At 32.5% G+C, this 12,341-nt stretch overlaps 1 protein-coding gene across 3 annotated transcripts; it reads right to left on the bottom strand.

The window, feature by feature from the left end:
- Positions 1-1,368: 1,368 nt before the first annotated feature.
- Positions 1,369-7,818, bottom strand: LOC104787222 (inositol-pentakisphosphate 2-kinase). Of its 3 annotated transcripts, XM_010512758.3 has the most exons (9): positions 7,560-7,680; positions 4,533-4,634; positions 3,397-3,501; positions 3,051-3,260; positions 2,782-2,929; positions 2,584-2,627; positions 2,365-2,475; positions 1,694-2,290; positions 1,369-1,592 (listed from the first exon to the last, which is right to left on the bottom strand). In XM_010512758.3, the coding sequence occupies exons 3-9, from the start codon at positions 3,499-3,501 to the stop codon at positions 1,473-1,475; spliced, it is 1,335 nt and encodes a 444-aa protein (XP_010511060.1). In that variant the 5' UTR covers positions 4,533-4,634; positions 7,560-7,680; the 3' UTR covers positions 1,369-1,472. The 3 variants fall into 3 exon arrangements, with proteins under 3 accessions (XP_010511060.1, XP_010511063.1, XP_087306721.1); XM_010512761.3 differs by lacking the exon at positions 4,533-4,634 and having other exon boundaries at positions 7,560-7,818; XM_087450595.1 differs by lacking the exons at positions 4,533-4,634; positions 7,560-7,680 and adding an exon at positions 3,807-3,848.
- Between the last annotated feature and the right edge of the window lie 4,523 nt (positions 7,819-12,341).

The following is a 12,341-nucleotide window of genomic DNA, read 5'->3' on the forward strand; positions in this document are numbered from 1 at the left end:
GTTTAGAAGGTGTGTTCCCAGTTCTCTATGACGTTAATCAGAGAGGTGATTAAGTGCACAGAGAATTGTTTTTCTTTCTCTTAGATCTACACTGGTGAGAGTTTAGATAGAAAAGAGAGAGAGTGAGTTTTATTCTCTTAGATCTACACAGGTGTGTGTTTAGATAGAAAAGAGAGAGGCTTAGATTCATTCTTAGTCGAGATCAATCATATTGGGTAGAATAGGTTGAGTAAGGGCCGAGACAAAATTGTATCATTGTAAGAGATAAATTTTGTTAATAAGATTGAATAGAAAAGCGTTGGCTTGGCGCGTTCTAAATGTAAATCAGTGTGTTGTGTGTCTTTATACCCCTACACTAATTCTACACTCTACAACTCTGTTTTGTTATCGTGGGTATACCAAAGTAAATTGCTTTTTAATTCTATTAATGTTATTTTCTAGAAACTTAATGAATGAATTGCTCTGAATTGAAGTCACCTATTATCTGATTTTTAAACTTCTTGAAGGTTGCAAATGTGAGAGTTGTCATCGGTGACGGAAAGTATGTAGGTGCTCCCAATATATTATGATGTATGTACTAGCCCACATACATCTGTCTGGATTTCAACTTTTCGTTCCGATATTTTAAGTAATTTCTCTCTGCATTGTTTCCTTTGACACATGCTTCACAGACCTCATGGTTTGTTTGTAGATTTTGAATACTGTGTAGGCCTGAGTGTCCCAGCCTTTTGTGCCATAACTCAGGAAAAAACTCCTTTTTGACTATACTCACACTGTACGCAGCAAGTGTTTTTGCAACAGATAAGCTTTCCTTACCATCTCATTATATGTATCTGGCATATAAAAGGTAGATATACGGTCGTGAGTTCTACCAATTTTAGTGCCTCTCCTCCTTAGCAATAATTAAAAGCATTCTAAAAATCTTAAGCGTCGTTTAGGTGTTCAAAGACTATGGCGATTATCTAATCCTAGGTGGCACCGGCATGCAAAAACCGTAATGGCTAGCCATTTATTTAAAACTCTGGATCAGCTGCTTAACTATTATTAATGGTAGACTAAATTTCTTTTGCACAGTTAGTCTTAAGTGCTAAGTGGAATTGTTATTGTGTGATTTATAAGTAATATCTACTGTTTTTGACTACAATTAAGTTAATTTACTACCATATCTCCCGTGCGTTTCATGGTTCTAGCTACGTCATGGTTCTTTAAGATAAATAATACATTTAACTAATGCAAAACAACCTTACACAGATTGATGAAACCCACTGAATCATGGTGAAGTATGAGACTTTTTGAGCAAGTATGAGATTTTTTGCAACCATATATATATCAAGTAAAGGGAGCCTTATGAATTGATACAAGTGAAAATAGTAGGAAATTAAACTGTTACTTTAAGTGAAACTTAAATACTTATTTGGAAGCATCCTTTATAAGATATGACATCTGCTTCTCAGCTTGTAGTTCTAGAAGCATCAAGGTTGATCTCCTTTTGTCTTCAGCATTTCCAGGTATGTTTTCATGATCTTCTTGTCCGACTCATAATAGGATTCCATTCTATTCAAAGGTCTCATGTCAAGATCAATGAAGTGAACCTGCCACGACGTAGATCGGCCTCAGTTTCAATGTGAGAGAAACAATTCAACAAAAGAGAAGATTTAGTTTCGGGAAAGTAATTAAAAAAAAAAGCATATACCTTGTACTCAAAATCTTGCTTTGTTGATTCAAGATGAACATTACCGTGGGAAGAGAGACCAGTCCCTCTTGATCTAATACTTACCATTACACTACAATCCGTTGCAGTGGAAGATATTAGAAAATTCTTCAAAATATTTACTTTTTCATCTTGTGGCATTGCATGCATGGCACCAAATTGATTCGACAATTTACTCTTTTCCAACTCTTGACACGCTTTACATGGATGGTCAATTAAGTCATAGTACGCGTGAATCACTGCCTCGATGTTATATCTGTCAAGCTTTTGAACCTCTAGAAGCTGATCTAGAGCTCCAGATGCGTAAATAGTTTCAGCAACAAGCTCTATGAAACTATTTGCACGTACGCTATCATCTTCGGTTTTGATGATACCTTTGAGTATATGCTCAAAAGCTAATTCATCCTTTGAGGTTGCTATGCATTTGCTACCCCGGAAGCCTCCAAATACTAGAGAACCGTTCAGGAACACACGGAAATTGGTCTGAGGAGTCGCGTAGAGTGCTTTTATTGCCTTGTGTATTCTATCTTTGGATCCAGAGAAAAGATCTAAGGGATCATATTTACTGATTTCTAATATCTGTGACATGGCTTTAATGTGTTAGCTTCAGATTTGGATTGTGGATTTAATATGGTATGTAGAAGAAAAAGTACCTCGTTTTCCCTAAGCTTTCGAACTTGGTACATTTCGAAAAGAGGTATAGTCTTCTTAATAAGATTTTCTTCCGATATGAAACTTGAAGATGGAAGAAATCCACATTTGGGCTATTTCATCAGAGTCAATACATATCAGCCAAAAAAAAGCAATAAAGTAGTATATAGCTAGCCAAAATGAAAGAAATTAAAGACAGGATAATTAATGATAATGAATACCTTTATTTCAACAGTTAAACAAGGTACATGATCCTCAACATGACCTGAAAGCATAGGAGATCATTAACTCGGGCGACATGTATCTTATAAACCAAAAAAACAACATACCAGCTCAGCTCACATCAACTTTTACTTGCAGAGTCAAGTAGAAAAATAAAAAGAACCTCATTAATGGTTGATTACACAAAATTGATTTACCCTGGGCGAAACTTGTCAAATCATCCATGAGAAGCACGGAAGTGAGGTTAGTATCCACACTAGATGCATTATCTCGCCGAGAAATATGCTGTGATCTCACCATTTTCTCAATAGACTCAAGAAACTCCGTTGCTACAAGACGACGAATCTGCAACATTTCCAAGTCATCAAGACTCAAAACCCTTTGAAACATCCCAAATGCAACTTCCAGATTCTTGTAATCGTTAGAACGTGTTAGAATGATCATGATCAAAAGGGAAACAACATACTCCAGCATTAACATGTTTGTGACCCAATAAAGGTCTCATGACATGTTTGACAAACAAATAGTCCACCATCTCCTTGTTTTGGCAAGATACAAGATCCTTAATCCCTCCCCAGATGATATTTTCGAGACTGGTAAGACCATTTCCACTTGTGTCTCCTCCATTTTCATACCCTTTCTTTAGCTTTTTCTTTATCCTCATCACCTTTCCCAACTGCACATATATACCATAAAAGAGAAAAACAAAACAAGATTGCAATCAATGTTATATACTTCATCCTAATCCGAAAAACGATAACATTAAGGCAATATATAATCATCTTTGGATTAATTAGAAAGAGAAGACTAACGAAAGTGGGAGAGGATCCAGTGTAAGCGAGAACCAAATTAATAGCTCCTTCTCCTCTATATGACCAATCAACCGCATCTTTTGGTTCCAAAACAATTTCCTCCATCTGAATACAAACACCCCAACACAGGTTAACAAAAAACATATTTTACATAACATTCGTAACGTATCTAATTTTGAGCAATGATCAAATGGTAAACAAGCTATGTAGCGCTCACTTATAAGAACGATTAAGAAATTTTCACGATTGTAACTCGATTAGTATTAAAAAAAAAAAAACTTGATAAGGAGAGTCCCCTAATACTTTCTGCTTAAGCAGTATGAAAGAATAAGGCTATACGTACTAGTGATAAACAATTGAACATGGACAATCGCAAAAAAAATTCGAAACAATGCAATATTGGGACGAACATTTTTTCAGGTCAGAGACCAGGACATTCTGTATGGTTCCTTCCAAGTGTCACCCGAACCAATGAACTTCAATGTTAGACTTTCATATTTGATTAAATCATAAAATTGGCGATGAGGAATTTTATATATATGACATACATTGATCTTGGGTATATTGTTACTCACACATTACATAGGTATAAAATACGTTTTCAGTGATAGGAATTCACATTAAACAATATAAAATTTAATGTGAATTGTTAAATGAAAAAATATTCATTTAAAAAACTATATTATCGTTAACAGTTTCATTATTGTAGATTTATATAGCTCGCCTCCTATACTACACTCATGTCTTCGGGAACAGACTTTCAAGTCTCAAGGAAACCACAACCAATTTTGAGGATGGCCTACGAATTTGGTTTGGTGTTCAAAGGATCTAATTGCTGTAGGTGTTTTTTTTTCTGTTTTTTCTACTCTTTAAACATTCTGAACTTTTAGCATAAGGTTATAGTCATTGTACAAAGGATTTTTTTTTTGTTTGAATAAATTTCATTAGAAAAAAAAAGTTTTATATAGCAGAGAGTCAAAAAGTAGCAATGGTCACCATGGATCGAAACATTTTATATATGAGTGAACAGCTTGAGAGAAAAAATAGAGATGTAGTTCACCTAAACAAAGAAATTTGTTAAGAACTAAAAGAAAAAAAAAACAAATCAACAAAAAAAAAAAAAAAATGGCACTAACCTTTTGGATCTTGATGGTGCTAAAAACTCTTCCCTAGCCGATGTTTAGGAAGAAGAGAGATGCTATGAGTTTTGAGGACTGCTCTTGGGGGAAGAATCACACCTAAATAACTAAGTCTCAGCTTCAGACTTTTGGAGTCATCGTAATTCTTTATTAAATCCTAAGTAATCCGAACTATAATAAAATTATGTTACAACAACTACTCGGAAAGCTCCTAGAGCAACAACTACGGTTTTTATATTATCTTTAATAGCAGCCTTAATTTCACGGAACTAGTCTATGATACATTTCAGGAAAAATAATGACAAGCTTTACAAAATCATATTCCTATTTTAAAATGATGAAACCAAAGGCCAGTGGTCCTCGACGAGACGACGACTATCATAAAATAGTTAATACCACACCTAAGTCATCCCGTGCTACGCACGGATTTACCTTTCATTGTTTTTGAATTTTAGTAATTTGAGAATTTTAGTTTTTTATTAGCTTACATTAACAACAAAAATTTTTAAATATATGATAATAACATACGATTTTCCTTTTTGAGAATAAAAAGGGATAGTTTAATAACAAAGACTAATAAGAAGCTAACTTTACAATAGAAAGACTCATATGCATCATCCATTAAGAAAAAATTTTAGCTTGCTTTACCATATAAATGTTCAAAAGAAAAAAAAATAGAGATTCTAAAATATATGAAAGGAACAAAACCTAATATGTTAGTTCATTTTCTTCATGATGTAGTAGTATTATATTAACACAACCAACAAACACGACAACCCTGAAGTTAACATAAAAAATGGTTCAAGACTCGGCCCATAGGCCAAGCAAGTGAAGCCATTAGGACATCAAAATTTTTGGGGCATATTTTAGATCAAAAATTTTAGGTATTTTATGTAAGGAAAGAAATAAAAAATTATAAGTTCATTTGTTATTAGATTTTCTTTTTTTTTAAGTTCAAAAAAAATTGTAAGTTCAAGTTTTATATACGAAAACAGTTTATTTAGGGATGAAGTTTTATTAGTTTTATGTAAAAGACGATCTCATTTTTTGAATTGTTTGCGAATGAGCATTAGATCAATGAGTGAATGAGCGATACATTAAAATTATTGTTAATGAGTTTTAAACTTATAGTACTGATCTATTTTATTTAAATAATTTTTTATATTACTATTTTATGATTTTTAATAGTAAAAATATTTTATTAAAAAAAATTGGGCGTAGGGCATCTAAAATTATCGGACCGACCCATGGAGATTAGGAAAGGCATACATAAGTTCTCTAATAAATAAATAAATTTATCAAACATTCTCACATAATTTGTTTTCTATGTAGTATTAATAATGCTAACAATACGTGTAAAAAGAAAGTTATTCAAAAATATCTACTATAATTTGGAAAGATATATTAAAATAATATAATTCTTTGTAGAAACCTAATGACTGGAAAAAAAGTTTCAAAAATAGAGTTATTAGGGATTGAATTCTAATTTTATGGAAAACAAATTGAATTTTAATTTTATGGAAAATGAATTGGTAAGATCTAATGAGGAATAAATGAGTAAACAATTATCAAATTACTTACATAAAACATCCTACCATTAGATTGTCATGGTGTTATTTTCTAATTATTAATGTTTGGTTGATTTTAGAAAAAAACCTACTATTAGATTATATAAGATTAATGGCCAGAAACTAAACCCAAGAATAAAAATCCATAATTTAACATTTGAACCAAAAACTTATAAATTTATAAGGGGAAAATCTCATAAAAAACTACCAAAGTGGCTACGACTTCCAGTTTAAACCTTCAAACTATTATACTTCCAACTAAAACCACCAAAGTGTCAAATTTATAAAATCAAACTTTCAATATGACATTCATGTTTGTGGGTACATATTTATCACAAGAACAGTTAACTCCGTTAATGGAAAATCCATCCCGTCAGCTGAACAATAACTCCATTTGTTCTATTAACTAACCTGCTTTTTCATAAATTAGGATTTTAAACGTGATAATTAATTATAAAAAGGTAAAAACCTTACAAAAGAAGAAAAAAAATCAAAATAAAACAATGAGATAAAAATAAATCATTCCATAAAACATAAACCATGTTCATATAAAATGCTTATGAGTCATTACAAAAAGACATTGTGTAAATATTTTTTTATTTTTTACTAACCCTAACCCCCAAATCGATTTGATGTTGGGTGTTTTTTTATTTTTTTTTTGTTTTAATTATTTTTATTATTTTTATTAATAGAAAATATATTCCATTAACAGAGTTAATTGTTCCGGTGAAAAATCTGGACCCACGAATGCCATAAAAAGGTTTGATTTAATAAATTTGACACTTTTGTGGTTTTAGTTGGGAGTATAATAGTTTGAAGGTTTAAACTGGAAGTCATTGTCACTTTGGTGGTTTTTAATGGGAGTTTTTCAATTTATAAGAGATTTTTGAAAACACAGAAACATCCCAGAATCATTTATAAGATTGACACCTAGAAATACATTTTTTACATAATTTATAATCTTTTCTTACCAATGAATCATAAAATAGATTATGAAACTACAAACTAAGAAATGATTGTTTTAGATGGGAAGGGTCTCTAACTGGTTGTGATTGAAGAAGAGAAGAAGAAAATATTGATAGTTTTTTTTTATGGGCCTATAGTTAATTAGGTCCAAAGCACAAATAAATTTAATTAATTAGGCCAAACAACAATAAAATACATGTGTCAGATAGGTAAGATACCAAGTGTCATCTCCTTAGCCAAAGTTGAGAAAAACTTTCTCATATTATATAAGATTATTGATTGCAAGATGAAAAAAAATATATATATATATTGATTGCATTACATGTATCACTAAATTCAAAATTTGTCATGCCCTGTAACGCAGTTTCTTTCTTATTATACAACTTAATATACATTTGATACTAACTAACTTCATATATTTGTTCATCAAATGTTAGGTAGAGAGAAAATGTAAGATCATCTATAGCAACAATAAAAGAAAACAACTAACCTCTTTTGACTCTTAAATGGCGCCGAGAAACTTTCCTACGCCTGGACCTTTAGGAAGAAGAGATACATATGTATATGCTTTTGAGTTTTGAGGACTTATATTGTGGAAGAATGAGAATCACACCTTACTTAACGTTTTGCTTCAGGGTTTAAGTCTCCATGTGATTGATCGTCTAAAAACGACAAATTACTTTTTAACGTAACTCCAAGCAATGCCGGCTCTGAGGGTTCAATGTTCAACAAATATTCAAAGACCGATTGAGAAAGTGTACAGAAAAGAAGTTTAGACATCTATATTAATCGGTGACAAAAAAAAAAGAAGACATCTATATTAATATTTTAAAAAATAATTTGATTCTTTGAAAAAAAACCTTCAGTTATAAGAATGTCAGTATTTTTAAAAGGGATTATTTATAAGGCAAAATAGGTTTGTACAATAAGAGGATATATGAAATAGAGACATAATTATATGTTCATGTATCAATACAATTGTTTGTCCAAAAGAAATAAAAAAAACTATCCATATAACCAAATACAATTAAAATTTTTTAACATTAATTATTAAATTAAAAATATTCATACAATGTTTCACAATTACTTTTATAGAGATTTTGTATGTTTTGTTAAGTTTTAAAATTAAGATTCTTTATAATTATTTTTTAATTGCTTTGAATCATCGTATCATACATAATATTAATAAAATACATAAAAAAATTCTTGTGTTATGATTCAAGATTTTAAAAACGGATTTATATTTGTTATTCATGGCAGAAAAATGTGTGATTAACGTTACATACTGTAACACTTGTAACGCCCCACCGACTGTCACATCTTAGTGGTTTCCATGTCTACTTCCAGTCCATGGGCCCAACCCATATTCGATGGCCGGTTTGTAATGTAAGGAGGTTTTAAAGACTTGTTTACCGTCCCTACAAATCAGCACATGATTTTTTTTTTGTTCTCATTCGCACCGTTCCGACAATCACTTCCTCGAAGATCATCCATTCTTAAACTACTTCAGTTCAAGCACGCTTAACTCTGGAGTTCTCTCAGTACCCTTGACCGAAAAAATAATTGCACTTTAGTGATATAAGTGGTCAAATCAATTCTTTTAAACCCCTCCGCAAACCGGAGCGTCACAATTCAACCCCACTAACAGATGACAGAGTCTTTGTTGCACACCAAAACTGTCACTCTCGATGGTGTGAGTCCACTCGACTCCACACTTGTCTGAGTTTAGCTCTGGTACCACTTGTAACGCCACGACAGCCTCCTCTTTTAGTAGGCCCCATGTTTACTCCTGGTCTACGGCACACCTCTCTCCACAAACTACAGTGTAACACATAGCAGCTAAAAAGTTTTTTATTATGATTTAGAGTCATATAAATAAGACCAAAATCAATCCAAATCTGAATCTGCTTGAATAAAGATGAATAAACTGTAGTATTAAAACTTTTCAAAGTATATATAAACCATCCTTATCAATTGCATGTAGCATATTATTTTCTAGTCACAGTTCACATTTTTGTAATCGTTTCTGCAAGTATTTCAATTTCTTCAACCAATTAACTTTAGTTAAAATAATTTTGCGAAGAAATACTATAAAAAAACTGAACAAAGGAATACGGTTGATCTCACAAGATTTTTTTTTTTTTTTTTTTTTTTTATCTCACAAGATCTTCGGTGATACTTCTGTCTGTTAATCAAATAAAACATCAAAGTTTTTTGTATTTATCAAAGAACTAATAAAGTCACTTATCGCAAATCTTAGTAATGTATATTTGAAGAAACATGCTTTAAGGAAGACTCGTAAAACAGCAACTACTTGTGGAGTCTTCTTCTTCCAACTTTTCTCTAAATACATTTCACGGAAAATATTGACAGTAATCCTCCTCGACGACTACGTTTGTACATTTCACGGAAAATATTGGCTCGTAAAAGACACTTTAATGATTCGTCAACTACGTTTCGTGGGCCCATGGTGTTGGTATTACCCTTTTCACACGCACTATTATTAGTTAATTACACACAAACTCCTTTCAATAGTTAATTTGCCCCTTTTTTTTTGTCGTCAACCTTTTTATAAAAAGTTTAAAACCCATCAAGAGGTCCATTCATTACATTGAAATCTAATTGTCCCAACAAAACAGTACAACCAGAAAAGTTATACCAAAGAACTATGAAACCAGAGCAAAGAAAGGAGGAGTCTGGTACTTTGATAACGGTGCGAGTAATCACATGACCGGTATCAAGACATATTTCTCAGAGCTTAATGAGAACATGAAAGGAAAGGTTAAGTTCGGTGATGGTTCATGTGTTGAAATGGAGGCAAAGGATCGATTCTATTTTAGAGCAAAACAGAGAGGAACAAATACTTGTCAATGACATCTACTACATTCCTGAGCTGAAGAGCAACATCCTGAGCTTAGGACAAGCCATAGAAGCAGGATGTGATGTAAGAATGAGACAAGATTACTTGACACTTCATGATCCAAGCAGGAGGCTTTTGGTGAAGGTCATACGCTCAGCCAATAGATTATATAGGATAAACTTGAAAATTGGCAAACCGATATGCTTACACGCAAGCATAGAAGACGAGAGCTGGAAGTGGCATGCGAGGTTGGGACACATAAGCTTTAAAACAGTCAAGATGATGTCCCAGCAAGAGATGGTCCAAGGATTACCAGAACTCAGAGAAGAAAAAAGATTGTGTGAATCATGTTTAGTTGGAAAGCAAGCAAGGCAATTTTTTCCCAAATCATCAATGTTAAGAGCTTCAAGACCTCTAGAGCTCCTACACGCGAATCTATGTGGTCCAATAACAGCACCAACAATCGCTCAGAACAAGTATATTTTCGTCATCATAGACGATTTCTCAAGATACATGTGGACAATCTTGATGAAAGAAAAGAGCGATGCATATGAGAGATTCAAGGTGTTTAAAAATTCAATGGAGAAGGATCTAGGGAAAGCAATCATGACTCTTAGAACTGACAGAGGAGGTGAGTTCACTTCAAAAGAATTTCATAATTTTTGTGATACAAGTGGTATCAAAAGACAGCTCACGAATCCATACACACCACAACAATACGGTGTTGTGGAGAGAAGAAACAAGACATTGATGGAGATGACCAGAAGTATCTCAAGGCTACGAAGGTACCAAACTATTTGTGGGGAGAAGCAGTACGCCACTCTATTTATTTTATCAACAAAATACCAACGAGAGCCCTTGAGAAGATGACTCCTTACATGTCCAAAGGAGAGATAACCGAGTCTATTGATATATAATGGTTTTTGTGGTTTTTAACCATGATATAAGGAGTCTTTTAGTATCTTTTCATTTGTTTCTAGATTGTTTTTGAGTCTTTACAGGTTTTTAGCATGAAATGAACAAAATGGAGCAATTTGGATGATTCTGGAGCATTTAACTGGAGGAAATCAATTTGGAGTCTGATCCTATGAGGAGCATCGACCGACACCACACAGGAGAGCATCGATCGACACCCCTCTCTGCCGACTCAAGACCCAAGTTTTGGAAAATTTACAAAAGTTTCCCAAAGTCTTCCATAATTGCAATATAAGTCCCTGACGTATTTTAGGACATATAAATAGTGTTTTTAGGTTTTTAAAACCCTTAAGTTGTATTCTAGCAAGTTTTATTTTTCCTGCAACCCTGAGAGATTTTGAGAGCTTTGGAGAGAGAGAAATCTGCTTTGTAGAGAAGAATTTCTTGAACTCTTTCTTACTCTTTTAATCTCTATTGCTTATTATTTAGAATTATGTTTTGTTCTTTATTGAATATGTCTGAGTAGTTTGCTTGATAGGTTTAGGGTTTTTCACAAGGATTTTATGAATTATTAGATCTGTTTATTTAGGATTCTTTATCTATCTAGATATTCATCTTAGGTTGTTCTTCATATTAATTCTTGATTGATCACCTAGAATTAATACTTTAGGAAAATAAATTGATATGAGAATATAATTGATTTTCCTGATAAAACCTTTTGATGAGCAAAATTATTTCTTGCAAAGAGATTTGATTTAATAATTTTGTGAACAATCTAAACTTGTTTTTAAAGCTGATTTATTACCTAGAATTTTGCAAAGAGATTTGGATTTTCTGGTTTTAAATTTAGATATTATTTGCAGTGAGAATTGATTTAATTTACAAAAATATTTAGAGTTCTAGATCTGTTCTTAATTGCTTGAATCCTAATTAATTGATTGATTTAATATTTCATAATTTCCTGAGAAATTCCCTAGACCTAGCTTTTGATCTTCTGAATTTACAACAACTTTTATTTAATATTTTGCATTACTTTTATTTTAATTCAATTAAATCTGTTTAGCATAATTATAAAACTCTATAATTTATTGTGTAGACTTGAGTCCTTGTGGAATTCGACCCTAAGTATTACAGTGATCTCTTAATTTGAGAGAGTAGCTCAGGGTTAAATTTGAGCATATCAAATTTTGGCGCCGTTGTCGGGGACTCTTTGATCTACCATTAGATTTGAGTTTTTGATTTTGTCTAAATTTTTGTTTTTATTTAAAACTTACACGCTTTTGTTTTCCTTTCTCTTGTGTGTTTCAGGTGTATGCCTAATAAGCCTAACACAAGGAGCAACAAGACTGGTCCTATTGTGAATCTTTCAAACCAAGAGTTGGAAAACTTGAGTGTGAGAACCGACAAGCAGCTAAATCTCTGAAGATGGTTAACCCAGTCATTCTGATGCGAGATGAAGATGGTGCTTTGAGGGATCAAGAGGGCCACTTGCACAAT

Source organism: Camelina sativa, chromosome 5, assembly GCF_030686135.1.
Source record: "Camelina sativa cultivar CO46 ecotype springtype chromosome 5, ASM3068613v1".
Lineage (NCBI taxonomy): Eukaryota > Viridiplantae > Streptophyta > Magnoliopsida > Brassicales > Brassicaceae > Camelina > Camelina sativa.

Bases quoted from the DNA above. Each gene is read 5' to 3' on its own strand.
- LOC104787222 (XM_010512761.3), bottom strand. From the start codon at position 3,501: ATGGAGGAAATTGTTTTGGAACCAAAAGATGCGGTTGATTGGTCATAT. The intron at 2,628-2,781 runs GTAAATCAATTT...CTATGCTTTCAG, and splicing joins TTTGACAAGTTTCGCCCAGG to GTCATGTTGAGGATCATGTA. The intron at 1,593-1,693 runs GTATATGCTTTT...ACGTCGTGGCAG, and splicing joins AGCAAGATTTTGAGTACAAG to GTTCACTTCATTGATCTTGA.